This window comes from Erythrolamprus reginae, chromosome 2 (assembly GCF_031021105.1).
Source record: "Erythrolamprus reginae isolate rEryReg1 chromosome 2, rEryReg1.hap1, whole genome shotgun sequence".
Lineage (NCBI taxonomy): Eukaryota > Metazoa > Chordata > Lepidosauria > Squamata > Dipsadidae > Erythrolamprus > Erythrolamprus reginae.
In genome coordinates, this window is record NC_091951.1 from 279,728,244 (window position 1) to 279,755,118 (window position 26,875).

Consider the following 26,875-nt stretch of genomic DNA (forward strand, 5'->3'; position numbering starts at 1 on the left):
TACAGTGTGCATTTGTCAAGCCCAAAGACGATTCACTGTTGCAAACACTTCAATTATGCATTAAAAAGAGAACCATGACCCTCCAAGAATATCAGAACTTCAACACCTCCCCCTCAAAAAAACACCCCCCTTCTCAATGACTGTGAAGTCAATTAAAGGAACCCGACCGAGATTTTTGAACAGAAGTTTGAGTAAAACCTCTTCCCCGTGAAGGCAAGGAATGCACAAAAGGAGATCGAATGTAACACTAATGCAGAAACCCTTCCAGCTTTTTCAGGCCAACAATAGCATGACGAGGATGGAGAAATCCACAAGTAATTCAGTCAGACTTGTTTTCGGCCTTAAAAACCACAAAATGCAGCTTCTCATTTTAAAAAGAAGTTCCTGGGCGGTGGGGAGGGGTGTGTGTGAAGGGGAGATCAACCCTTGTTAACTTGGAAAGGAGTCATTGGCGAACGAGGCGAGGTGGGTGGGGGGAGAGAAAAGGGCCAAGTGGCAAAAAGGATGCAATATGCTCCCTCCCATAGTTTAATTCAACAGAAAAAAACATGTAACTTTTCCCTGGTAGAAGCTGAAACAGGAGGAGAACCTGTGGCCTAGAGGTTAAAGCTATTGTTTTACAGGCAAACTGCCCAGGTTCAAAGCCCAGTAAGGATAAAGCTAACTGAGGAGAGCAAAATAGCTTGATCTTTACTAGTCTCCCTTCCTTTTCGTTATCAGCAAAAATATGTTACACATATAGAATATAGTTTGTTGGCTATAAAAATTAACTGCCTTGAATGGATGCTCTCTTCGGAGATTAGAACTGCCCCCACCCTCCTTGCCTTTCATAAACGTCTTAAGACCCATCTCTGCCATCAGGCATGGGGGAACTGAGACATCTCCCCCGGGCCCTAGACAGTTTATACATGCTATGTTTGTGTGTATGTTTGCTTTTAATAATGGGGTTTTTAGTGTTTTTTAAATTATTAGATTTGTTTTTACATTGTCTTTGTTATTGTTGTGAGACGCCCCGAGTCTATGGAGAGGGGTGGCATTCAAATCAAATCAAATCAAATCAAATCAAATCAAATCAAATCAAATCAAATCAAATCAAATCAAATCAAATCAAATCAAATCAAATCAAATCAAATCAAATCAAATCAAATCAAATCAAATCAAATCAAATCAAATCAAATCAAATCAAATCAAATCAAATCAAATCAAATCAAATCAAATCAAATCAAATCAAATCAAATCAAATCAAATCAAAAAATAAATAAATAAAGGGGGGGGTTATATCTAGATGATTTGACAGAAACCTCCCCCATATAGATATAGATGTAGATGTAGGTATAGGTATAAGTATAGATATAGATATAGATGTAGATGTAGATGTAGGTATAGGTATAAGTATAGGTATAGGTATAGATATAGATATAGATATAGATATAGATATAGATATAGATATAGATATAGATATAGATTTAGATATAGATATAGATATAGATATAGATATAGATACATATACGTATACGTATATGTACACATTGTATGCAAGTTAACCGCCTTGAATGGATGCTCCCTCCCATATTTGGGTATATCTGGATGATTTGACAGAAAAACCCCCATATAGATATAGATATAGATATAGATATAGATATAGATATAGATATAGATATAGATATAGATATAGATATAGATATAGATATAGATATAGATATAGATATAGATATAGATATAGATATAGATATAGATATAGATATAGATATAGATATAGATATAGATATAGATATAGATATAGATATAGATATAGATATAGATATAGATATAGATATAGATATATAGATATAGATTAGATACCGATACCGATACCGATACCGATACCGATACCGATACCGATACACATACACATATACATATACATATACATATACATATACATATACATATACAGTGTGCTGGATATGTTCATCACCTTGAGTGATTTATAAAAAAATAAAGGCAGATACCAATGAATAAATAAATAAAAGGATGAACCATGTAAAATAAAGATACACTGGTAACTCTACTTACAAACTTAATTTGTTCCATGACCAGGTTCTTAAGTAGAAAAGTTTGTAAGAAGAAGCAATTTTCCTCATAGGAATCAATGTAAAAGCAAATGATGCATGTAATTGGGGAACCCACAGGGAGGGTGGAGGCCCTATTTCCTTCCAGGAGATTCCTGGAGTGGCTCCAGGGAGGCTTCCCCCCACCTTTTCCGGTTACCGATTCCTGGAGATGCCCCACAGAGGCTTCTCCCTGCCTTTTCCGGCCCTGTTTCCTCCCAGGAGATTCCTAGAGAAGCCCCACAGAGGCTTCTCCCTGCCTTTTCTGGTTACAGTTTTGGAGGCTCAGGTTTGTAAGTGGAAAATGGTCCTTGAGAAGAGGCAAAAAAATCTTGAACATCCGGTTCCTATCTAGAAAAGTTTGTAAGTAGAGGCGTTCTTAGGTAGAGGTATCACTGTACTAATAAACAACAGTGGATAAGCTAGGTATCGGAGTCTACTCAATGTATTGCAAATAGACATTAAATGTAAGAAAAGATATAAATGAAAGATTGTAAACACACTCACTTTAGTTGGGTACTTGGAGAAGATCAGCATCAAGAGAATATACATAAGAAGCCCACCAAACGAAATAAGTTGGTTGGTTCCTTGCTTGGCAGTATCGAAAATTAACCAACACACAAGAGCACCAATTAAGATGATCCACACTACCCTAGAGAAAAGGTATTCAAACACTGCAGTGAATGATTTATGGGAAAGACCATCCTCTTATTTTAGACTGTATCTCTCTCTCTCTCCCCCCTGCCCCCACATAGACTATTCAATATGCATATCCTCACAACTATTTATTGCTAAAAACACACTGGCTATACAGTGGTACCTCGAGATACGAGTTTAATTCGTTCCGGACCTGGGCTCTTAAGTCGAGCAGCTCTTATCTCGAACGACTTTTCCCCATAGGAATTAATGTAAATAATTTTAATTGGTTCCAGCCCTCAAAAAACTCACAAAGTTAGTCTAAATTATGCAGAAAGATATGTTTTTAATGAAGAAATGTACATGTACATATAAATGAATAATGAAGTTTCTTTCACTTAACTTGTAAACTTTCTTAAACTTTTAAATTTACATATGTTCAACTTCTCTGCCACCCAATCCTGTAGGACAGAGGCCCCCAACCCTTTTTGCACCAGGGACCGGCTTTAAGCGATCAAGAGAGGAATGGGTGAATGAATGGACGGAGGGTGGGAAGGAAGGAAGGAAAGAGGGAAGGGACAGGAACAGAGGAAGGAAGCAAGGAAACTTATGAAAGGGGAGAGTAAGAGAGGAATGAGTGAAGGGAGGGAGGGAGGGAAGAAGGTGGGAAGGAGAAAGAAAAGAAGAAATAGAGGAAGGGAAGGTAAAAGAGAGAAAGAAAAAGAGAAAGAAAGAAAGAAAGAAAGAAAGAAAGAAAGGGGGAAGGGACAGGAACAGAGGAAGGAAGCAAGGAAACTTATGAAAGGGGAGAGTAAGAGAGGAATGAGTGAAGGGAGGGAGGGAGGGAAGAAGGTGGGAAGGAGAAAGAAAAGAAGAAATAGAGGAAGGGAAGGTAAAAGAGAGAAAGAAAAAGAGCAAGAAAGAAAGCTGCAAGCCCCCCCCCCCGAGCCCCCCAGGCCGGCTGCAACCTTTTAAAACACGCTGTCTCCTGAAGCCGAACGCGGAAGTTAGCGTTTGGCTTCAGGAGACAGCTCCTTGGCGCTTGTATCTCGAATTTGGGCTTGTAAGTAGAACAAAAATATCTCTCCCCTCCCAGCTCTTATCTCGAGTTGCTCTTAAGTAGAGCAGCTCTTATGTCGGGGTTCCACTGTATATTATTTCCATTGGATACTTCATAATCTGCTTCTGTTGGCCTTGGACTGTCAAAAGAGAACATTTGTCAAACTCTTAGATGTCAATCTGGAAGTACTGACTTCAATTGGAGAAGTTGTCAGGGGCAGCAATTGATAATGAAAAATGATTTCTGGTAAAAAGCCATGAGAGATTTAAGTAATCTCTACTTCCTTGAGTTTTTGGATTGTTCCTTTTTGTGTGTCGTTAAGAAAAACGTGGCCATATAAATCTGACAAATAATGGTAATGGGTTTTCTTTCTCTTTCTTTTTTATTGTCTTTTTAGTTTTGCTTGAGAGAAAGGGAGGGGGAAGGATGGAAGGACTTCAATTAATGGAGAAAACCGAACCTTTTGAATTTATTTCTGCATCTACCGTACCTACTTACTACTACTACTACTACTACTAAACGTGGCCTCCAGGAAGGACGTCTTCGTGACATCAAAGCTCCGCCCATGGAATTCCCTATTGGGATTCCCCACCTCCTTTCTAGCCTCCAGATTGGCCGAAAATGCTGCCGCTGATTGTAAAAACGGTGCTCCGCTGGGTGCTGCCGCCCGGCTGTAACCTTCTGACGCGGGGCTTCTCGGCGGCCTCCTGAACCTGAACCCGAAAAGTTTGGGTTCGGGTTCGGGAGAACGCCGAGAAGCCCCCCGGCTGTTTTAATAGGTGACAGCCGGGCAGCGCCTCCCAACGGAGGGCCATTTCGCAATTTTTTCCCCTTTGCACGCATTAATCGCTTTTACATTGTTTCCTATGGGAAACAATGTTTCGTCTTACAAACTTTTCGCCTTACGAACCTACTTCTGGAACCAATTAAGTTTGTAAGATGAGGTATTACTGTATATGATAATATCAAATGACCATTTGGATGTTTGTCTAAAGGCAAGTTTTCAATAATATATGATTATATATTGTCCTGCTAATTAAGCTCCAATAAATGTTTAAGATTATAATTAAGCCAGATTGCTTTGGTAGTATATCTATATAAACAGTTTGATGATGCATTAACTAACATTAGGCTAAACATTTTCATCTGCTAATTGTTACCAAACTCTTCTTAAAAACATAGCCATGGGAATTGAGCCGAGGTGGCGCAGCGGGTAGAGTGCTATACAGTGATCCCTCGAGTTTCGCGATCTCGATCTTCGCGAAACGCTATATCGCGATTTAAAAAAAAATATTAATTAAAAAAAAAACCACTTCCGCGTTTGGCTTCGGGAGTCAGCTGGGAAGCGGCACGGCTGTTTTAAAAGGTCACAGCCGGCCTGGGGGGCTTCCCAGCACCCCCCCGAACCCACAACCCGGGGGGGGTGCTGGGAAGCCCCCCAGGCCGGCTGCGACCCTTTAAAACAGCCGCGCCGCTTCCCAGCTGAGTCCTGAAGCCAAACGCCAAAGGCGAACTTCCGCGTTTGGCTTCAGGACTCAGCTGGGAAGCGGCGCGGCTGTTTTAAAAGGTCGCAGCCGGCCTGGGGGGCTTCCCAGCACCCCCCCAAACCTGGGTGGCCGGGCAAGCAGCGAGCGAACGGCGGGTGGCCGGGCGAGCGGCGGGCGAGCGGCGGGCGAGCGGCGGGCGAGCGGCGGGCGAACGGCGGGCGAGCGGGTGCTGGGGGGGCGGGGGCAGCCGACATTCAAAGCAATCTGTCGGCTTCCGCACTTTCGTCGCTCCCCACCTCCACCATCTGCGCATGCGCGGCCATGAAAAAAAAGGGCGCGCATGCGCAGATGGTGTTTTTACTTCTGCAACCCTACATTGTGAAAAATCGAATATCGCGAGGGGTCTTGGAACGTAACCCTCGCGATACTCGAGGGATCACTGTACTGCAGGCCACTAAAGCTGACTACTAGATCTGCAGGTCAGCAGTTCAAATCTCATCACCGGCTCAAGGTTGACTCAGCCTTCCATCGTTCCGAGGTGGGTAAAATGAGGACCCGGATTATGGGGGCAATATGCTGGCTCTGTTAAAAAGTGCTATTGCTAACATGTTGTAAGTCGCTCTGAATCTTAGGAGAAGGGCGGCATAAAAAAATTGAATGAATGAATGAATGAATGAATAAATAAATAAATAAATGGTGTTTTAATAGCACATCCCTTACAAAGAAACTGAAAAACACTTCTTTAGGACACAGAAAATTGAAATTTTATCCTGAGTTAATATCCCCAAATCCTGTTATTTTTTTAAACATGAAATGTTACATAATTTATACCATTTATATAGTACTGAAAAATCAGAAACAGCTGCATAATTTCACTTTCACTTTTTTTTAAAAAAAAAGAAAGAAAGTTGGTTAATTACCATTTCAGCCAAAACCATTGAGCTTTCAAAAATCTTCCCAAAGGAGACAGCAACTCTGCAATTTTACTCTCATATCTGGCTATGAACAAGTCCCAACAGATGAAAAAAATGGCGAGGACAGTGAGGATGAAGAGCGCTAAGGCTCTGTGAAAATTCAAGATGCAGGCTGCAATCACCATTGCCAGATAAGCTGTAATGGGAGAAAAAAAGCAAGATCATGCCAGCTGCCCACATTACACTCCCAATGTCTCCATCTCCTGTTTCCACTTCACCCCCCAAACAAAACTGCAAGAATTACCTGCAATTTTCAGATCAATAGTAATTAAATAAAAACTTACTTTAAAAATTAAGTAAATAAACAAATTCTGAGCCATCCTAAATATCTCTTTGGAAATCCTTAGATGTTTTTTTTAAAAAAACAGGTGCTTATATAAAACCTAACATTTTTATACAGTGGTACCTCGACATACGAGTTTAATTCGTTCCAGACCCAAGCTCGTAAATCGATCAACTCGCATCTCAAACGAATGCCTTTAGACTTTGTTTTTCGTGCCGAGATAATCGGAAACAAGGAGATTCTTGTGCCACCTAGTGGAAGCTTGGCTCGTATCCTGAATTTGAGCTCGGGTGTTGAACAGAAATTTCGCTTGCGTCGCAGCTCATAACTTGGAATACTCGCATGTGGAGCAGCTTGTATCTAGAGGTACTACTGTACAATCTAACCACACATCCCATCCAACAGAATGAGTGACCTGTTCATTTTGTTCATCCTTTTCCTAAATCTGTATGATTTAATTGGGCAAAAGAGGAAATTTGGTGTTGAGAGTTGTGGCCTGCATTCCTGGCATTTCCTCCTGACTATTGAATTACTGACATGCTATTGTATGCCTATCTTGTCTTGCTGGAATTATTCTTCCCATCTTGCCCTGCTGGAGTGATTGATTGCAGTCATTCTCTTTACAGTGTTTTGGACTGGAGTATCTTCAGGCTTATGGGACAGTTTAAGGGACGTTGAGGGCAGAGTTGGTGCCAATAAAGGGATTCATACTGGTTCTATGACTGTGTTGCCTTTGTGCCATGCCCTGGGTCATCACACTTCCACAGTAACTCTTCGTAACTTGTCTAACCTGTCCCACCACACGTTTAGGAGAAAAATTGTTCTTTTTCCTGCTTGTAAGGGATGCTCAGTGGGAAGAAACCAAACTAGACGAATCCATCAATCACTTTTCTTAACATGTCCTCCATTAAAACTACAAGAAGAGAATAGCTTATGAGCTCTATTCTGGAGACAGAATAAGGCTCAGCAGTCAGGACAGTTCAATTTATGCATCCTTACTTTTCTATTAACATAAGACTGGAGGTACGCCCATTAACAAGACCACTTGGCTGTATATTCAGGTGATCAGGCTGTAATTCATTTCAGAATTTGAACACTAACATATCTAATTGTCTCAAAAAGCAGTTTGTCAAACAGTATAGAACTATCAAAATAGCTACTGTGTAATTCCAATATCTCTTGCACAGGTCTACACCTTAGCTGACATGTGTTACATAAAATAGAACTTACAGGCTTTTTGCAAAGGTAGCCTTATGGAGAAGATTGCCATAATTAGACTGGAATATAACCAAGAGATAGATGTTATTTTATGATATTAGTCTTACACTTTAAAAGTATATAGACCCCAAATTCTACATAAAATTGTTATTTTCCAGAATGTAGAATACATACCAGTAATTAGTATTCCATAAATTATGTATCGGATTCTAGTTTTATGTTTCCTGCAAAATTGAAGGACCATATCATATTTCCTTGCAAATTTCCTAGAAGGATAAATAAATAAACAGGATAATTTAAAAACAGACTATTTTGTACTGTAGGTAGATAAGCATGCATTACCCAACATATTATAATTAATAACGAACAATGAAAAACTATAGTAATTTGATTTTAGATAGCATATGAAACCAAAAATAAACAATCTACATGATGATAGCAATAGCATTTAGACTGATATACCGCTCCACAGTGCTTTACGGCCCTCTCTAAGCATTTTACAGAGCTATGGCCCCCCACAATGTGGGTACTCAGTTTGCCAACCTTGGAAGGATGGAAGGCTGAGTCAATCGAACAGAATCAAATTCCTGGCAGTGAGCAATGAATTAGCCTGTAGTACTGCATTCTAACCACTGCGCCACCATGGCTCATGATCTTAGTGACATGAGTGAAACAAGCATAGGATACAGTGTGGTGTGATCAGACTTTGTGTAGTAGTTGAAAACCAAGGAGACCCAGATTCCAGTGCATCCTGGGCTACTTAATGTTGTGATTCAGCCTGAGGCTCCTCAGGGACCGGCTGCATCTCTGCTGGATCCATACCCAGAGGAGGAGGACAGTGAACAGGAGGGGGAGGACCAGGCAGACGGGGGAGAGGAAAGTCAGGAAGAGGAGAAGGTAGAGCAGCCTGAGAGCCCCGGGGGGGGGGGCTCTCCCCAGCTAGTAGCCTGGACTCATTGGATGAAGAAGCACAGGCTATAATTGACATGAGACAGCATCACTGAATTGGCAACAGCTGGGTTTGGGTGTGGTTCTCCTCAGCAGGGTTTAAAAGGTAGGCCCACCCTTGCAGCCTTGTGGAGCGTTATCAACTGGAAGTTCTGTGACCCTGCTTTGCTTCTCGGTGTCTCTGATCTTGGCTTGTGGCCTAGAAGTCTGGAAGACTTGGGGGAGGTGTGGGTTTGTTATCTCCAGTGTTGTTTTTGACAGCAAGAATCCTGTTTTATTTCATGGCCTTCGTGAAACCTCTGTGAAGTTCCAGCGTGTTCCTGTCTGTAAGAACAGTTTCTGTTACCTGTGTTTGCTTTGAATTATATAAACTGCCTTTGCTTTTTACCAGTGTGTCTGGATTCTCTTTTTGGTTGGTGTTGGCTTCTGGAGGGACCCAAACAGAACACTTAAGCGGCTCAGTTTTGGGCAGTCTAATTAATTAATTAATCTCACCTCCACCAGGTGAATCTGGGTGGCTTACAAAGTTAAAAGCAACAGAACTATAAGTTATGATAAAAAGATGGGGAGAGTAGGAACAAGGTGTGCAGGGGATGGGGTGAGATCTGCTTTTAGTCCATCAACAGGATGATACTCCTCCATTGGGGCTGCAAGCCAAGGTACAGAACCAGGTTTTCTGAAGGTCAGATTTTACCTTGGAGGGATTAGATGTTCTAAAAAGAACCTCTAAATCTAAACTATCTCAAAAGGCTATTGCTATGGAAAAAATAGGAGAGAGAATTTTGTGTAAACCACCTTAAATTCTTAGAAGAAAAATGGGATATGATTTCAATAAATAATAATCATATGCCAATAAGTTAAAACAACCTTCTATAAGCAGGGGTCTCCAATCTTGGCTGGCTGAGGAACTCTGGGAGTTGAAGTCCACAAGTCTTAAAATTCCCAATTTTGGAGACCCCTGCTCTATAGAATATTTTATTAGAAAAGGACCAAAGTATAACAGAGTGATTTGAAGAACAGATCTTTGCTATTTGTGGGTCAAAAAACCCCCTGGAGATGAAAACTGAACTCAGTGTGTCTGAATGCACTAAAACTTCACTTGACGGGGACATTAATCAGTGGAGAAACTCCAAATGAAATTATTACCCCTTGCACCCATGATTCTTGTTTTCTTCTGATTCAGGTTGGCTTCCATGTGGCTCGCTGTCAATATTGATGTTTGTCTCATGCTAGGAGAAGAGAAAGGGGGAAAAAATGGGTTTTTAATCCTGTGTTTTTATTCCCTTGATTCTTCGTCAAGTGCCAAATCCAAACAAAACTCTTCTAGTTCTCAGTGATTCTCAAACTGCCTGTTCTCTATTAACCATTCAACATTATCTCAGTTATCTTAATAATCTTTACATATGTTTAATAGAAAGGGTGGGGGTTGGTTACCCAAAGCATATCACTTTACTTCCCCATGCCATAATCATATTCTGGCTCCTTCCCAGTTCCCAAACTACTTATTCAAAACAAGTGTAGCATGAGGGTTTCCAGAGAAACCACGGTGTATTTATTAAATCAGCGCACAAAGCCAACACAAACAAAACCTGTCATTACTGAATGTGACTTATGAACCTACCCATTTTCCTCTTACCTCATCAGGTTGAAGGGAGTTACTTCTTTCTAAGTTTCTGTTTCTTAATGCAGCACCATTGGTGTTTGAAACATCAGCGTCTTCCTACAAGGCACATTTGAAGATGACATGACTTGAGATGAATAGGCTTCACTTAGCATATGGGACAACAGGAGTGGTATTCATTCTGCTGCCTCAACTGCAAGTGAAACTCAAAAAATAAGAATATTGTGCAAACATTCATTTATTTCAGTAATGTAACTTAAAAGGTGAAACTTAATATATGAGAGATATTCATAACTCGTGATTTGTCACAATAATAACATTCAGGCAGTAATTTAGATTAGATTTAGATTTATTGGATTTATACGCCGCCCCTCTCCGTAGACTCGGGGCGGCTCACAACAATGGTAAACAATACACAGTAACAAATCTAATATTTAGCAATCTAAATTACAGTTTTAAGTTAAAAAATCCAAAAGAATCCCAATATATAAAAAACAAGCACACAGTCGAATCATACAGAGAAACTACATGGGCAAGGGGGAGATGTTTCAATTCCCCCATGCCTGACGGCAGAGGTGGGTTTTAAGGAGTTTCCAAAAGGCAAGGAGGGTGGGGGCAATCCTAATTTCTGGGGGGAGCTGGTTCCAGAGGGTCGGAGCCACCACAGAGAAGGCTCTTCCCCTGGGTCCTGCCAGATGACATTGTTTAGTCGACGGGACCCAGAGAAGGCCAACTCTGTGGGTCCTAACCGGTCGCTGGGATTCGCTGCAAAAGGGGCCCAAACAAAGTACTGAGTACATATGCATGCTTATACTTTTCAAAAGTTCGATATTGTACTCTGTACAATCCTTTTTTTATTGATCGCATGAAATATTCTAATTTTCTGACATGGGGGATTTGGGGTTTTCATGAGCTGTACCCCATAGTTATCACAATTATGACAAATCACAGCTTGAACTATTTTGCCTTGCATGTTATGAATATTTTTCATCTATTAATAATAATAAATAATAATAATAATAATTTATTAGATTTGTATGCCGCCCCTCTCGGAAGATCTTTTAAGTTACATCACTGAAATAAATGAACGTTTGCACAATATTCGAATTTCTCGAGTTTCACCTGTAGGTACATCAGTCCAGCAAACCAATTCGACATGAAGGCTACATCCGCTTTTCCTGAGACTGGCTGTAATACCAGAAACTTGCAAATCTGATGGAGCTCATCATTCTGCCTGAGCCTCTCATTGTCTTTTTACATTTTTCCCCATCTCCTGGAAACTATAGAGAAATGCATAACAGTCATTGATTATTATCATGGGGGACCCCTTCACGTTGCAAATTCTAAATTGGCAGTTGTGCTGTCATTGGGAATTGAGTTATCTGCTGGTGAATAATGGAAGCTTTTATTGAGAAATCAGAGAAGCTTTCAGATTGGCTTACTATAAGATTGCAAATAAAAACTCTTTAACCAATCCTCCAAAGGAGGGCTGTTTGTTTTCAACGATTGGGATGATTCATATCACGTAGTTAACTCATTAGCTTCCGAATGATTTAGACATGATGTCTTTGATTAAATACAGTTTTTCAAGTTTCATTCTAGTCCAGTGTTGTATGTCTTACACAAATCACATAAATCTTAACATTAGCTTAACAGTTAAAAAACAAAGAAAGAGAAGTATGGTCTGATCTGTACTGCATGCCCACAAAATAATACCGAGTGTGTTCCTGGTCACAAAAAAATGATACACACTTTTTAAATTGTTTTTGTATTCATGCACATAACTTTGGCACAGCCTCTAATGTGAGACTGAGAAACAAAGTCAGATTGTGACTACGAGGGTGGGGTAGAGAGAAACAGAATGAAATGCAAATAGGTAGAACAAGTAGCCTTATATTTTGAGCAAACTCATGTTAACAATTAGTAACACCCAGGCTTGGCTGGTTTCTGCTGATTTATCCTTGGTCAGGCAGGAAAGCAAGAACATGGATTTTAGTACAATGCCTTTGATGGTAATCCTGGGTAGCTATAGAGCAGAGGTCCCCAACCTTTTTAGCACCAGGGACCGGCTTTAAGTTAGACGAGTTTTCTACGGCCCGGTGGGGGGGGCTTTGGTCATATGGGGGTGGGGTTATGGAGGGGTGGAGCTTAGTGACGCAGCCCTCCACACTTCTCCACAGGGCAGGGAGAATGAGGAGGCTCCTTTGGCGGCTGGGGGCTGCCTGGCTTTGTGATTTTGACTGGGGGGGGAACTTAGGAAGGTCCTACTTCTCCCCCCCCAGCCAAAAACTCAAAGCCTATCTGCTCCAGAAACTTGGCGATCGCGCCCCACCGCCGCCGCCTCCTCCGTTTCCCCCAACGGCAAGCAATCTAAACGCGGGAAGGGCATTCCGGCGCTTCCCTTCAGCCTCAGAAGCCCCCTCGACGCTGGAGGGATGGTTATGAGGGGAGCGAGCGAGGAGAAGAAGACGTCCCACTCATCGCTCCTGAGGGAACGGGCGAGGGCGTCGGAGACCCAAAGCCCATCCTGTGTGGAGGGAGACGGAGCCAAGCGGGGCCACCCGGAGACCTTTTCCCGTCTTCTTCTCCTCGCTCGCTCCCCTCACAGCCAGCAGCCCCGCTCGCGGGGGGATGCCCGTTCGTAGCTACCAGCCCGCCAAGCGTCGAGGGGGCTTCCGAGGCTGAAGGGAAGAGCCGGAATGCCCTTCCCGGGTTTAGATTGCTTGCTGTTGGGGAAAACGGAGGAGGCGGCGGTTCTTTTCTCCTCGCTCCAGAAAGTAGGCGATCGCGCCCCACCGCCGCCGCCGCCTCCTCCGTTTTCCCCAACAGCAAGCAATCTAAACCCGGGAAGGGCATTCCGGCTCTTCCCTTCAGCCTCGGAAGCCCCCTCGACGCTGGAGGGATGGTTATGAGGGGAGCGAGCGAGGAGAAGAAGACGTCCCACTCATCGCTCCTGAGGGAACGGGCGAGGGCGTCGGAGACCCAAAGCCCATCCTGCGTGGAGGAAGACGGAGCCAAGCGGGGCCACCCGGAGACCTTTTCCCGTCTTCTTCTCCTCGCTCGCTCCCCTCACAGCCAGCAGCCCCGCTCGCGGGGGGATGCCCGTTCGTAGCTACCAGCCCGCCAAGCGTCGAGGGGGCTTCCGAGGCTGAAGGGAAGAGCCGGAATGCCCTTCCCGGGTTTAGATTGCTTGCTGTTGGGGGAAACGGAGGAGGCGGCGGTTCTTTTCTCCTCGCTCCAGAAAGTAGGCGATCGCGCCCCACCGCCGCCGCCGCCTCCTCCGTTTCCCCCAACAGCAAGCAATCTAAACCCGGGAAGGGCATTCCGGCTCTTCCCTTCAGCCTCGGAAGCCCCCTCGACGCTTGGCGGGCTGGTAGCTACGAACGGGCATCCCCCCGCGAGCGGGGCTGCTGGCTATGAGGGGAGCGAGCGAGGAGAAGAAGACGGGAAAAGGTCTCCGGGTGGCCCCGCTTGGCTCCGTCTTCCTCCACATGGGCTTTGGGTCTCCGACGCCGCGGACCGGCTGGAAAACCCCAACGGCCCGGTCCCGGTCCGCGGACCGGCGGTTGGGGACCTCTGCTATAGAGTCTTCATAACTGTAAGAGGAATTTCTTAGCCTCCTTTATAAAGAGTCAATAAAGGCAGAATCTCTTTGAAATGCTTTTTTCAGATGTCTTTCTGCCTGGGCTAAATTGCCATTTAAAGTAACTCATCAACTGATCCATCCTCAACCTTCCCAACCTCAGGACAACTTTTCCAGATAAGGTCGATGGAGACTCTCAGTCCTCTAAGTCAGTGATTTTCAACCTTTTTGGAGCCACGGCACATTTTTTACATTTACGAAACCCTGGGGCACATTGAGCGGGGCGGGGGGGGGGGGGCAAAAAAAGTTTGGACAAAAAAATTCTCTCTCCCTTCTTTTCTTTCTTTCTTTCTCTCTTTCTTTCTCTCTCTCCACCCCTCTTTTTTTCTCTTCCTTCCTTCCTCTCTTTTTTGCTCTCTTTCTCTCCCTCCTTCCCTCCCTCTATGTCTTTCTCTCTCTCCTTCCCTCCCTCTCTCTCTCTTGCTTTCTTTCTCTCTCTTGCTCTCTCTCTCTTGCTCTCTCTCTTTCTTTCTCTTGTTCTCTTTCTCTCTCTCTTGCTTTCTCTCTCTCTCTCTCTTTCTTTCTCTTTCTTTCTCTCTCTCTTTCTTTCTTTCTCTCTCTGAGCTTCGCGGCACACCTGACCATGTCTCGCGGCACACTAGTGTGCCATGGCACACTGGTTGAAAAACACTGCTCTAAGTCACAGTTGTCCTAAAGATGGGCTTTTCTTAAAGGCAACTGGACTGTTTTTTTCTTTGAGGAAGAGGAGGAAGAATAGGTTTTGCTTCTCATCCAAGAAACTTCATCAGCATCCTTGAGTTTCCCAATCATGGGTCATGGGCAGAAATCCATGAATGAATTTTCTAAGTCAAATATACTGATGCGCTGTAAAAGTGAGATTGGCGATTTCGTTACAGTTGATCTGAGTACAGTTTAAAGGTCAGACAATTCAAAATCTGAAACCCATTAGAGCAGCAGTTCTCAACCTTTGGGTCACAATCCTTTTGGGGGTCAAATGACCCTTTCATAGGGATCATGTCAGACTAATCTCATTGATTTCTTTGACTATGTCACAAAGGTGTTGGATGAAGGTGGATATTGCCTATCTGGACTTCAGCAAAGCCTTTGATATGGTTCCATATGAAGAGCTGATAGATAAATTAGTGAAGATTGGACTTAATCCCTGGATAGTTCAGTGGATTTGCAGCTGGCTGAGGCGTAGACATCAGAGGGTTGTTGTTAATGGCGAGCATTCTGAGCAGAGCCTGGTTACAAGTGATGTGCCACAAGGGTCTGTTCTGGGTCCTATTCTTTTTAATATGTTTGTGAGTAACATAGGGGAAGGTTTGGTAGGGAAGGTTTGCCTATTTGTCGAAGACTCCAAAGTGTGCAATAGGGTTGATATTCCTGGAGGCGTCTGTAATATGGCAAATGATTTAGTTTTACTAGATAAGTGGTCAAAGCAATGGAAACTGCAGTTTAATGTTTCCAAATGTAAAATAATGCACTTGGGAAAAAGGAATCCTCAATCTGAGTATTGTATTGACAGTTCTGTGTTAGCAAAAACTTCAGAAGAGAAGGCTTTAGGGGTAGTGATTTCTGACAGTCTCAAAATGGGTGAACAGTGCAGTCAGGCGGTAGGGAAAGCAAGTAGAATGGTTGGCTGCATAGCTAGAGGTATAACAAGCAGGAAGAGGGAGATTGTGATCCCGCTGTATAGAGCACTGGTGAGACCACATTTGGAATATGTAATGATCCGGCCCATAGTGCGCTCAGGTTTGACACCCGTGATTAGAGGTTGACCTTTGGCCACATTGCCACTGAATATTTGTAATGGGCTCTGGGGTGCTATGGTGATGGTAGGGTACTTCTTCCACTTTAAGAGGTGCTGGAAGCCTCTGCTAAAACTGGAGGCCACATGCTGATTTTTAGCTGACCTCTACTGACTACGAAGGGTCACATTGGCATTTTAAAATAGAAAAAAAAGATGGCTTTTAAGCTTAATAAATTATTTAGCTAAACTCAAAGAGACTCATTTTAAAGCTAATAAAAGCCACATTTCTGTTTCATTTGTATGAAACAGAATTGAGTATCTTTATTTAACAGTATTAAAATGCAAATTTACCTTCCATCTGATAATGATAGCTCTTTGTTGAGCTTATTGCTCAAACAACAAACAGACAAATTTAAATCTTAGTAATATAATAATGAGAACCAATTTTGTGTAGTGGTTAAAGTAACAGGCCAGAACCCAGCTAGGTGATGTTAGGCCAATCATTCCTCTCAGTCTCAGTGAAATATTTTACTTCTTGATATATATATATATATATATATATATTACCTACACAATAAACTTAAGAATTGATGGGGGATCCAGATTCAAATGTCTACAAAGGCATGAAGTGTTCTGTTTTTGAGCGTCCTTGGATACTCAATGGTATCCTTCTGCGCCGGCTGGAGGGGTTGGGTGTGGGAGGCACTGTCCTTCAGTGGTTCTCCTCCTACCTCTCTGGTCGGTCACAGCTGGTGTTAGTGGGGGGTCAGAGGTCGAGCTCTAGGTCTCTCCCTTGTGGGGTGCCTCAGGGGTTGGTCCTCTCCCCCCTGCTATTTAATGTCTACATGAAACCGCTAGGTGAGATGATCCAAGGGCATGGGGTGAGGTATCATCAATACGCCGATGATACCCAGCTGTACATCTCCACCCCATGTCCAGTCAACGAAGCAGTGGAAGTGATGTGCCGGTGCCTGGAGGCTGTTGGGGTCTGGATGGGTGTCAACAGACTCAAACTCAAGCCTGATAAGACGGAGTGGCTGTGGGTTTTGCCTCCCAAGGACAATTCCATCTGTCCATCCATCACCCTGGGGGGGAATTACTGACCCCCTCAGAGAGGGTCCATAACTTGGGCGTCCTCCTCGATCCACAGCTCACATTAGAAAAACATCTTTCAGCTGTGGCGAGGGGGGCGTTTTCCCAGGTTTGCCTGGTGCATCAGTTGCAGCCCTACTTGCACCGGGAGTCACTGCTCACAGTCACTCATGCCCTCATCACCTCAAGGCTCGACTACTGTAACGCTCTCTACATGGGGCTACCTTTGAAGAGTGTTCGGAAACTTCAGATTGTGCAGAATGCAGCTGCGAAAGCAATCATGGGCTTCCCTAGGTATGCCCATGTTATGCCAACACTCCGCAGTCTGCATTGGTTGCCGATCAGTTTCCGGTCACAATTCAAAGTGTTGGTTATGACCTATAAAGCCCTACATGGCACCGGACTAGAATATCTGCGAGACCGCCTTCTGTCGCACGAATCCCTGTGGCCGGTTAGGTCCCACAAAGTTGACCTTCTCCGGGTCCCGTCGACTAAACAATGTTGGATGGCGGGACTCAGGGGAAGAGCCTTCTCTGTGGCGGCCCCAACCCTCTGGAACCAGCTCCCCCCAGAGATTAGGATTGTCCCCACCCTCCTTGCCTTTCGTAAACTTCTGAAAACCCACCTTTGCCGTCAGGCATGGGGGAACTGAGGCTTCTCCCCTTGACTATGTAGTTTTATGTAGGGTACCGTATGTTTGTGTGTATGGTTTTTATATAATGGGGTTTTTAGGTTTTTAATGTAAACTATTATGTTATTTTACACTTCAAGATTAGATTTGTTTATTGTATCTTGTTTTTTTACCACTGCTGTGAGTCGCCCCGAGTCTGCGGAGAGGGGCGGCATACAAATCTAATAAATAATAATAAATAATACTCACTCATCTCATTTCAGAGAGGATAATGTGAAAATAAAATGGAGAATATGCAGAAACAGAGATCTAGACACACACAGGCACAAATATACATTCTGCTCCCTGAGGGAACAGAGGAAAGATGCAAAGCACAATAATCAATTCCTTAATTCCATTAAGTTTTCATTTTGTTTGTTTGTTTAAACCACATCTTTTGTCTGCCTCTCCTAATTCTGCCATATAAGAGGGCAAACTGCAAGCCCTGGACTTTTACTCACCCGTTTAATATGCCACAAACTTTAAGATGCAATTGCACCCTCAAAACTTTGGCCATGCAACTATAAAATGCAGGGACTGTATTTTTTGCAAGGAGCATAAATTATACTCCTTACTTTCTTCCTGTGGGCATATTCTCTGCAGTACTCTATTTTGCTAAAGTTAAGTAAGAAAACACAATTTTTGCTCCGTTCAGTAGCTGGTTTTGCAACAAAGGTGCAAGCCCCTTATTTTCTTGGTACATTGGGAGTTTCTTTTTCCCTTTTTTATAACTTCCTACAAATGAAATCTTGCAGAGGAAAGAGCTGAAATTGGACATCTTGCAAAAGAGATTGCAAAGAGTGTTTTTCTCTTACAATCTAGAGAAAGTTCTGCTGAATGCAATAATTACCGTATAGCACTTAGACTTATATACAAATGTCAGCATTTTGCCCTCAACAATCTGGGTCTTCATTTTTTTTTCACCCCACAAATTCTTACAATACCTTCTATTTTTGTTACAATAAAATAGTATCAAATTAGTAAATCATATATAATCAACAAACAAATTCTTAATTCCCATCTATTTAATTTCAGAATCAATCACATTCCCTTATTCCCTCCTTTCTAATTTTGTCATCCAGATAAATCCAATTGTCCTCTAATTAAATTCATCATTAATGTTCCTTTAAATATTAATAAAAACAATATCTCTAACACCGTAAAAACTAAGCTGCAGTGCCTCCTCTCCCTCTTTATACATTTTTCTATAAGAACTAAAAGCCCTTATACAACCTTATTTTAACTAATACTAACAGGACCTTATAAATTTATGTTACTTATTAAAATCAACTCATATCTCATTACTTTTTTAGTTATATTATAAAATATAACTATTAACCCTATAGCTGGATCAGGATGCCTTGATGTCAGTCACTCATAGCAATAGCAATAAGCGATAATTATAGCCCTTAGATTTATATACAAATGTCAGCATATTGCCCCCAACAATCTGGGTCCTCATTTTACCGACCTCAGAAGGATGGAAGGCTGAGTCAACCTACCAGGATCGAACTCCAGACTGTGGGCAGAGTTAGCTTGCATTCTAACCACAGCATTCTAACCACTAGGGCCCTTTATCATACTTCTGATTACCTCTGTCAGATTGCAGGGTATTCTGTGTGGGACTACTTAAAGCTGAAATCATCCTTAAATACATTTACAGCACAAAAAAGGAATACATCAGACAACATCTTGCCACAAACAACATCTTCCTATTTAAAGGCCCTAAAAACTCATCTTTGCTGGCAGGTTTGGGATGGCCGTTGAGCACTAACATCTTGCTCTGGCTGAACTGTTGAATGATTGATGGATGAATGTCTTTTAGCATGGGGTTTTCAAATTTTGTATCTTTTTTATTGTATTGTATTATATGTTTCATTGTTGTCTGCCACTCTGAGTCCAAGAGATGGGCGGCATATAAATGTAATTAATTAATTAATCATCTAAGGGGGGCTTGTTGGAAATTCCAATGCATCAAAAACATGTGGGGGATGGACACAACAACAACAACAACAACATGTTCCTTGTGATAGCACCTTCTCTTTGCAACAGACTCCCTGAGTGTGACCTCAACCCTGTTGCTGTTTCATAAACAAATACAGCCTGATTTTTCTCCTAAGTAAAATTTTTAAAGTTTGCTTTTGGGGTATTATAGGCTGGCTCAGGTTATAAATACTGTTAAACAAATAATGGAATGCACTCCAGAAGACACCCCCAATGAAATAAAGCAACTGGGATTGCTAGGGGATGACTTCTAGGATCCAAATTCTTAATTTTCATTATCCGACTTTTAACTCTTTTTATCTGCCCAGTGACTACAAACCTTTTTTGTTGGTTGGGCTCAGACATTATTGTGAGCCAAGATTTCTTTTAGCTATGGTTTATTGAGAAAGTTACAGTGGCTTAGATTACAGATAAGCATAGGACCAGATTATCTCTGAGACCGCCTTCTGCCGCACGAATCCCAGCGACCGGTGAGGTCCCACAGAGTTGGTGTCCTTAGGGTCCCGTCGACCAAACAATGTCGGCTGGCGGGACCTAGGGGAAGAGCCTTCGCTGTGGGGGCCCCAGCCCTCTGGAATCAGCTCCCCCCAGAGATTTGTACTGCCCCCACCCTCCTTGCCTTCCGAAAAAGTTTAAAAACTCATCTTTGCCGCCAGGCCTGGGGTTCCTTAGACCTTCCCCCCTGACCGATGAATGCTTAGTTTGACTGCTGAATGAATGATATTGGTAGTTTTTAATTAGAATTTTAAGATTGTTTTTTAAGGTATAATTGGATTGTTATTATTGTTTCCTTTTTTTTCTGTACATGCTGTGAGCCGCCCCGGCATATAAATCCAATTAGATAGATAGATAGATAGATAGATAGATAGATAGATAGATAGATAGATAAGGATAAATCATATTAACATACCACAATGTGCAAGAAGCAAAATCTCACAAGGTGACACACACACGTGCAGGAAATTTCGGCAATTTTTTGCTTCTGCCCATGCACATCTTTCATTGTTACTCTCTCCGAATATGTTTTTTTTTTAAAGCCCTAACCGGGGGATAAAATAACGTGCTGAATCTGACCAGACTAAGGATGCTAGCCAGATGAATACCTAGTAAGCAGATTCCAACCCTCTATTTTCCTCCCCCAAAACTAAGGTGCATTTTATACTCTGAAAAATATGGTACATCTGATGTTGGCTTCTGACAGAAACGGGGTTATAACTACCCCAAATGTTTGTGTTTGTTTGTGTTATGTGTGTAATAATTCAAAAATAATAATGAAAAAAAAAAGTTAGCAAATTGCCAAGGTTGAACTTCCAAAATAAGGAAAAAGAGTTGAGCCCATCATGATGATGACCTTGTATCCAAGAAGGTTATCTACATTAAACATCTCAATAAATACACATGCTTCTAAGAACTAGAATTCCCTTTATTATCTTTTAAGATGTTATGGCAGAGGAGTCAAACTTAATTTCATGGAGGGCCGCATCAGGATTGTGTTTGACCTTAGGGGGAGGAGATGGGTGTGTCTGTGGTGGGCATGGCCAGCTCAGTGTCAGGGGTACCTATGGTGTCCAAGTGCTCAGGCAGGACTTCCCTCAAATCCTCCCTCCCTCTCATTGCAATCTCCTTCCTTCCTTCCTTCCTTCCTTCCTTCCTTCCTTCCTTCCTTCCTTCCTTCCTTCCTCCCTCCCTCCCTCCCTCCCTCCCTCCCTCCTTCCCTCCCAAAATCTCATGTGCGCACGTTCCCCTTCATGAGAGTTTGCTTCCTGTGCAAGCGCAGAAAATCTTGCTCGGTTGCACACACATGCATGTCAGAGATGTAAAGCTGCACAGGCAGCGCATTGGTAGCAGCAGGAGCGGCAACCCCTGCCTGAGCTGGATAATAACTCCCAAGAGCTGTTATGTGACCACAAAAAAACAGCTAAGTGCCACTGAATGATTGATATAAATTGAAAATTCTTTTACTTATTTTTTAAAATAAATAAACTGGAACACATTTCTATTAGTGTTGACTGATGGTCTTTGTTTTGAGTTTAATGATTAATATATGCATCTCTGAAAATCAAAGAAATTAACTTGGTGCCATAAGGATACGAGAGAGCCAAGAAAACATTCCCCTTACTACGGAATAAAGGTTCTATCAAGCTGGGATGTCTACGGAGAGGGGCGGCATACAAATTTAATAAATAAATAAAATGATAACTTATTATTTTTATTTTATTTTTTAACTAGCTTTAAATTGAAGCATGATACAAGTTCATCTCTTCCAGATATTGTGAAATAAAACAGCCAGAATTCTAAATGATTGGAATTGCAGTCACTATTACCTGTAAGTTCAAGAGTTCACATACACACACAAGGGGGGAGGAGACAGGGATGGAAAAAGAGGAGAAGATAGTAATAATAGTAATAGATTTTGGTTTTGTTTTATTATTAATTTCTTTTAATAAAAAAAGAAGGGAATTTTTTCTTGTTTGTTTGTTTGTTTGTTTCTTTATTTGTTTGTTTATTTATACTTCTATGCTGCCCAGTCCCAAAGGGACTGCCGCTCAGACACTATACTTTTCCGCCCACACCGAAAAAAATTTAGAGGGAACATTGATTGCAGTCCAAACATTTAGGAAGTATCCTAACTCCATGGGGAGTGGAGGGAAGTGCAATTTAGATTTTAATGAGATATCAGGAAAAAAACCCTCTTTCCTAAATGCACTTGTTCCCATCCAAATCTGAGCTTCTTGATTTGCTACAAGTTCTTTAAAAGTTCATCTTGACACACATTCCAGTTAATTCATCAGGCTATATTTAGAGTTTTTTGAAATCACAATTATTTTACATTCTCAACACTGTCTAATGTGCACTATTTTTTCTTTCTTTCCTTTAACAAAAAAGTTAAAACGTATTTGAAGTTATTCAAAGGAATGGGAAGTATAAACTGGGTTTTGAATCAATTTTTTTGTTGTTAAAATGATGAAAATATACAGTGAGATACATAGGGTGAGAACTTCCCAAGATTTGACTGCAAGTTGCTACAGATAATTAAGTAACAATTATGAAGTAGTGACAGCCACTTAGAAACCAATCATGTATTAAAGAGGGGACCTATAGGTTCATTGTAGCCAAAGAAAATTTCTCTGCATATGGGTGGGAACGGGCATGTGCCAATTTTTATACTCAGGACAAGAGTTAGTCTTAAGGAACCAGAGAACTTCTGCCCCAAATCAAGGATCAGTTTTATTCAACTGTGAATGAACCTTTATACCTGCAAGCTCCAGATTCTGATGGCCCCTCCAGAGCTGCTAATAATTTTGAGAAGCATTCATGCAAGTTAAATATTCATTCAAAATCACAGATAGATTGATTACATTATTAAGAGCGTGTTGAGATTAAATGTTGAAATTGAACACTGATCTTTATGGCTGCACTAAGAATGTATTTTTAAAGAGGAAGAATTAATGCAGAGAAAGTCTTTGTTCTCAAGGAAAAACTAAGGGTTGGGTTCATGTGTGAATTAATTAAAAAAGCTGAGTTGGTGTGGGTTATAAAGTGCTATATAAAATCATATATATATGAAGGTCTTGGCGTATTTGGGTTTCTTCCCGTGTAAGAGAAGAAGGGAAAAAACCTGAATATGCCAAGATCTTCATACCTATACCCATGAAAATCTATGAAAACATATATATGAAGGTCTTATTTATATTTATATACTGTATAAATTTTATATTTATAGCATTTAATAGCCCATAACAGCCAACTTTTGACAACTTAATTTTGAGTCTGAAATTTTACAAAAGTTTTTTTTAAAAAGTTGAGCTAGTATATCCGAATTGCAAAACTCAGGATAACCATTAGATGGCAGCAAATATAGATAGAAATATTTAACTGAAATTCCTATGTAGATTTCCTCCCAACTTTGTATGTTCTAGATATGCTAAATCTAAAAATAATGTTCTCAGCTATGACAGTGTGACATCAAAGTAAGGAAGACTGGTGGGTTGTTTTTTTTTTTTTAAACCTATTGAAATTATTTAAACAATCAGTCTCTCCCATTCAGGTGTCATCCAAATGTGATGAGCTGCATCCCAAAGAATTACTGTATTTTGATTGTGCTATTTGGGAAATTTGGGACGTTGTAATCTTAATCAACCTAGAAAGTGCCAGGTGGGGAAGTTCCACTACTGAAACATTTTAGATGTAAATATTTTCTTTCCCTTTAGGTACTATTGTAGTAAATGCTAATTAGTATTAACAACATTGATAGAATGACACAAGATGTTTAAAGATGCAATTATACTTACGTATGTGTTGCAAAACAATCACGCTGTGCAACAAATATTGCTACCACAATTATTACAATCTGTGCAACAGGATCTAGACTGGAAGTCTGATTCCCCCAAATAGATTAAGTCAGTTCAGAATGTATCTAAAAATTGTACTTACGGTACCACTAACTCAAACAGTCAAACAGGAGTACGACTAAATTGTTCTATGGCTATAATAATCCAGGAAGGAGGAAAAAAAAACACTGTTTCACAATGGTGCAATTGTATCCAGTCTTTGAGAAAAGGGCATTTGCACTGACCAGATCTTTCTCAGCGAGTTTGTTATTAAAGAATTGTTGCTTGTTACGAAGCAGGTGACAGGGCTTCCTAGAAACTGTGTTAACGCATTTGAACTTTTTCTAGAACAACCACAACCACAACAACAAAAAAAACAAGACTTACCTCAAATGCTGGGTTTTTGTAGCTATTGGAAGAAATGTGGTTAACTCTAGACATAGCTGTAGACTTAATCTCACAAAGGTATTTAAAGGAACAGACACCTTTTCTGCAGGCAGAGCTGTAACTAAGGTCCTACCCAGCCAGCAGCAACATCAAATTAAGCTGGGTGTTCTCTCTTTCTTGACACTTGTCTGATTCTTAACCACACCGACAGTCCTTACACTAAGGTCATTGCTCCACTTTCCTGTGTCTCTCTCAGCAGTCATCCTCCCATGCAAAACTGCAAAACTCCAAGCTTGTGAAATTTGAAAGATGATGATTAACACCTATGAGCATCAAGTGCTTGTTCTACAATTTTGGGAGGCAGCCTACATTGTTATGGGAAAGGGCAATTCTCATAGTGATTGAAGAACTTCTGAAAGAACTGACGAGTTGAATTTACGACTGGGAGTGTTGTGGGGCAGAACTGGACAGATTGTAGATCTACAGTAGATCTTTGTAAGCTAGGTAGACCTTTGAAAGATGCGAAAGATTTATGACCAAGAATGATAGCATGGTTCAACAACGTACGTCACAATGTAGTTTGTTCAATTTTGGTTTAGCATGTTGTGTCTACCCAGCATGATGTGCAAACCAATTTGGGACTGAATAATTTATGGATTAATAAAAAACCCATGATTTATCATGATGGGAAATCTCAGCTATCTTGAATTGTTAAGTATATTTTTAAGCTCTGTTCAATTCTAATATTTAGAACAATTTTATACTTCTCAATATATCAGTCAGCACAATTCTATGCTGAGGCATTTGTTCAGGTTCATGCATGTTCAGGACAAGGGCCGTCGGCGACTTACCGGGCTGTCGGTGTTTGTGGCGTGGGCGGAGGAAGGAGGCCACAATTTTGGGGGCGGAGCCTGCGGCCCCACGTCAGCACCAGGGGCCACAGTGACATCAGATCGGGGCACGGGGCACCGATTGGTCGAGGGGCAGCAGGGTGGCACCCTATATAAGGGGCCTCCTCGTGGTGCCGCTCCTCTTTGTCCCATCGCCCATGGAGACACCCGCCCACCCTCCCTCTGTTACAGGGTGCATATGATGGGTCGCCCCTTGATGGGCCGAGTAGGAATTTTTGGAAGTCACAGTTGATTGACATAGCTGTGGCTGTTTTTTCGCCTACTCCACTCTGTGCGTGGGAGTGTGGTTAGGGGGTGTACTCACCAACTAGTTTCCCCCCAAGGTCACTGGGGGGGGGGCTGAAAGGGGGTGGAAATGGGCATAAGCAGCAACTGTGTGAGCTCCTTTAGGGGCACCTCTAGTGAGGTGAGGGGCGATCTCCTTCTCGTATTACAGGGCTCGACCGGCTTGGATATGGGAAGGGGGTCGCACCTGGGGCTCACTGGCTGGGGCTTACCAGAGACCAGGGGTGAGCCATCCCACATGCCATGGGGGCATGGCACGGCGTAGGGGGCAGGTGTAAAGTTACCACTCCCTATGCCCAGGCAAGGAGCTTTCGCCCGAGAGTTGCTCAAAAGAGGTTGGTGACAGTTGAATCTGCCCCCATTTTGATTTATGCACCCCTGCAGGTCACGTGATTTAATTGATTAATTAATTGATATTGATTTAATAAAGTGACCCCATTATATCCAAACCTTATGTGTCCGATTGTTACTCCGCCTTCGCCGCAAGTAAAGAAATAAGGAAAATTAGACATAAACATAAACATATTTTTCCCTTCCCAGTGTTTTCCCACAAGTGGAGAATCTGCATTTTTCTCCAGAATCAATCAAGTACCAATCCATTGGTTGCAACACAAATTGACAAAAAGGCCTGAGGCCTAAGTCTGATGTTATGGGATTAAGAGAGTGGGCTTTCATTCATAAAGTGGGACTAGAACTCCAAGTCTCCTGGTTTCTAGCGTGCTGTGCCTAACCAGTAGGCCAAACTGACTCTCCCATATCAGAGGTGGGTTCCCCACAGTTCGGACCAGATCACCCAAACCATTAGTGACCTGCTGGTGACATGACAATGGCGTGACGGATCCGGTTTGGGTGGTGCCAGTCCATGGGCGGTGCCATCTTTTTAAAAAAAATGTTTGGCAGAATTTTATGTCTTTGGATGGCTTCTCTTGTTTCCCTGCTTCAAAAAAAGCCCTCCTGCCTCCCCCCCAGGCTAAAACTCATCTTTGTTTCTTCACCCAAAGCACAACTGGTTTGCTCCTCAGATGTTTTTGGGGCTGAATCCCACTACGGAAAATGCATAGAAGTGAAATTTCACGTGGGGACACGTGCGTGAAACATTGCGATGTGAACTGGTGGCGAAGGTAAGTGAAACTCATACATAAACATATCTTTTCCATATTTTCTTTGGATAATAGTAATTGTTAAATACATTATTTTCTGTAGAAATAGAGATAGAAAAACATTAAATATAATACACTAAAAGCTTGATTTTATGGTATCAGTAGAATACCATAAAGTAAAACAATAAAGTAATTTTCAGGGAAGTGTCAGTCAAGAGTCTTTGGAGAGGGACGGCATACAAATCTAATAAATTATTATTATTATTATTATTATTATTATTATTATTATTATTATTATTATTATTATTTTGTAGATAGGTCATTGCACACATATTGAAAAGGAGATGGGCTCTCATTGTACATTTGTGCCTGCTACCTTGACTTTTTTAGACATCATTGTTCAAACTGTCTGGATTGGGTT

The 26,875-nt window shown here is 41.9% G+C and overlaps 1 protein-coding gene across 2 annotated transcripts in view; it reads right to left on the minus strand.

Moving 5' to 3' along the window:
• SLC28A3 (solute carrier family 28 member 3) overlaps positions 1-24,294 on the minus strand; it is a 59,983-nt gene extending 35,689 nt beyond the window's left edge. The window contains exons 1-6 of one of the 2 annotated variants that reach the window (XM_070742756.1): positions 24,159-24,294; positions 10,333-10,416; positions 9,843-9,925; positions 7,923-8,014; positions 6,194-6,383; positions 2,598-2,742 (exon numbers count right to left, since the gene is read on the minus strand). In XM_070742756.1, the coding sequence (XP_070598857.1) occupies positions 2,598-2,742; positions 6,194-6,383; positions 7,923-8,014; positions 9,843-9,925; positions 10,333-10,416; positions 24,159-24,212 (648 nt within the window). In that variant the 5' untranslated portion in view covers positions 24,213-24,294. Of the gene's footprint in view, positions 1-2,597; positions 2,743-6,193; positions 6,384-7,922; positions 8,015-9,842; positions 9,926-10,332; positions 10,417-23,874; positions 24,029-24,158 lie in introns of those variants that run through there. The other variant, XM_070742757.1, reaches the window with a different exon arrangement.
• Between the last annotated feature and the right edge of the window lie 2,581 nt (positions 24,295-26,875).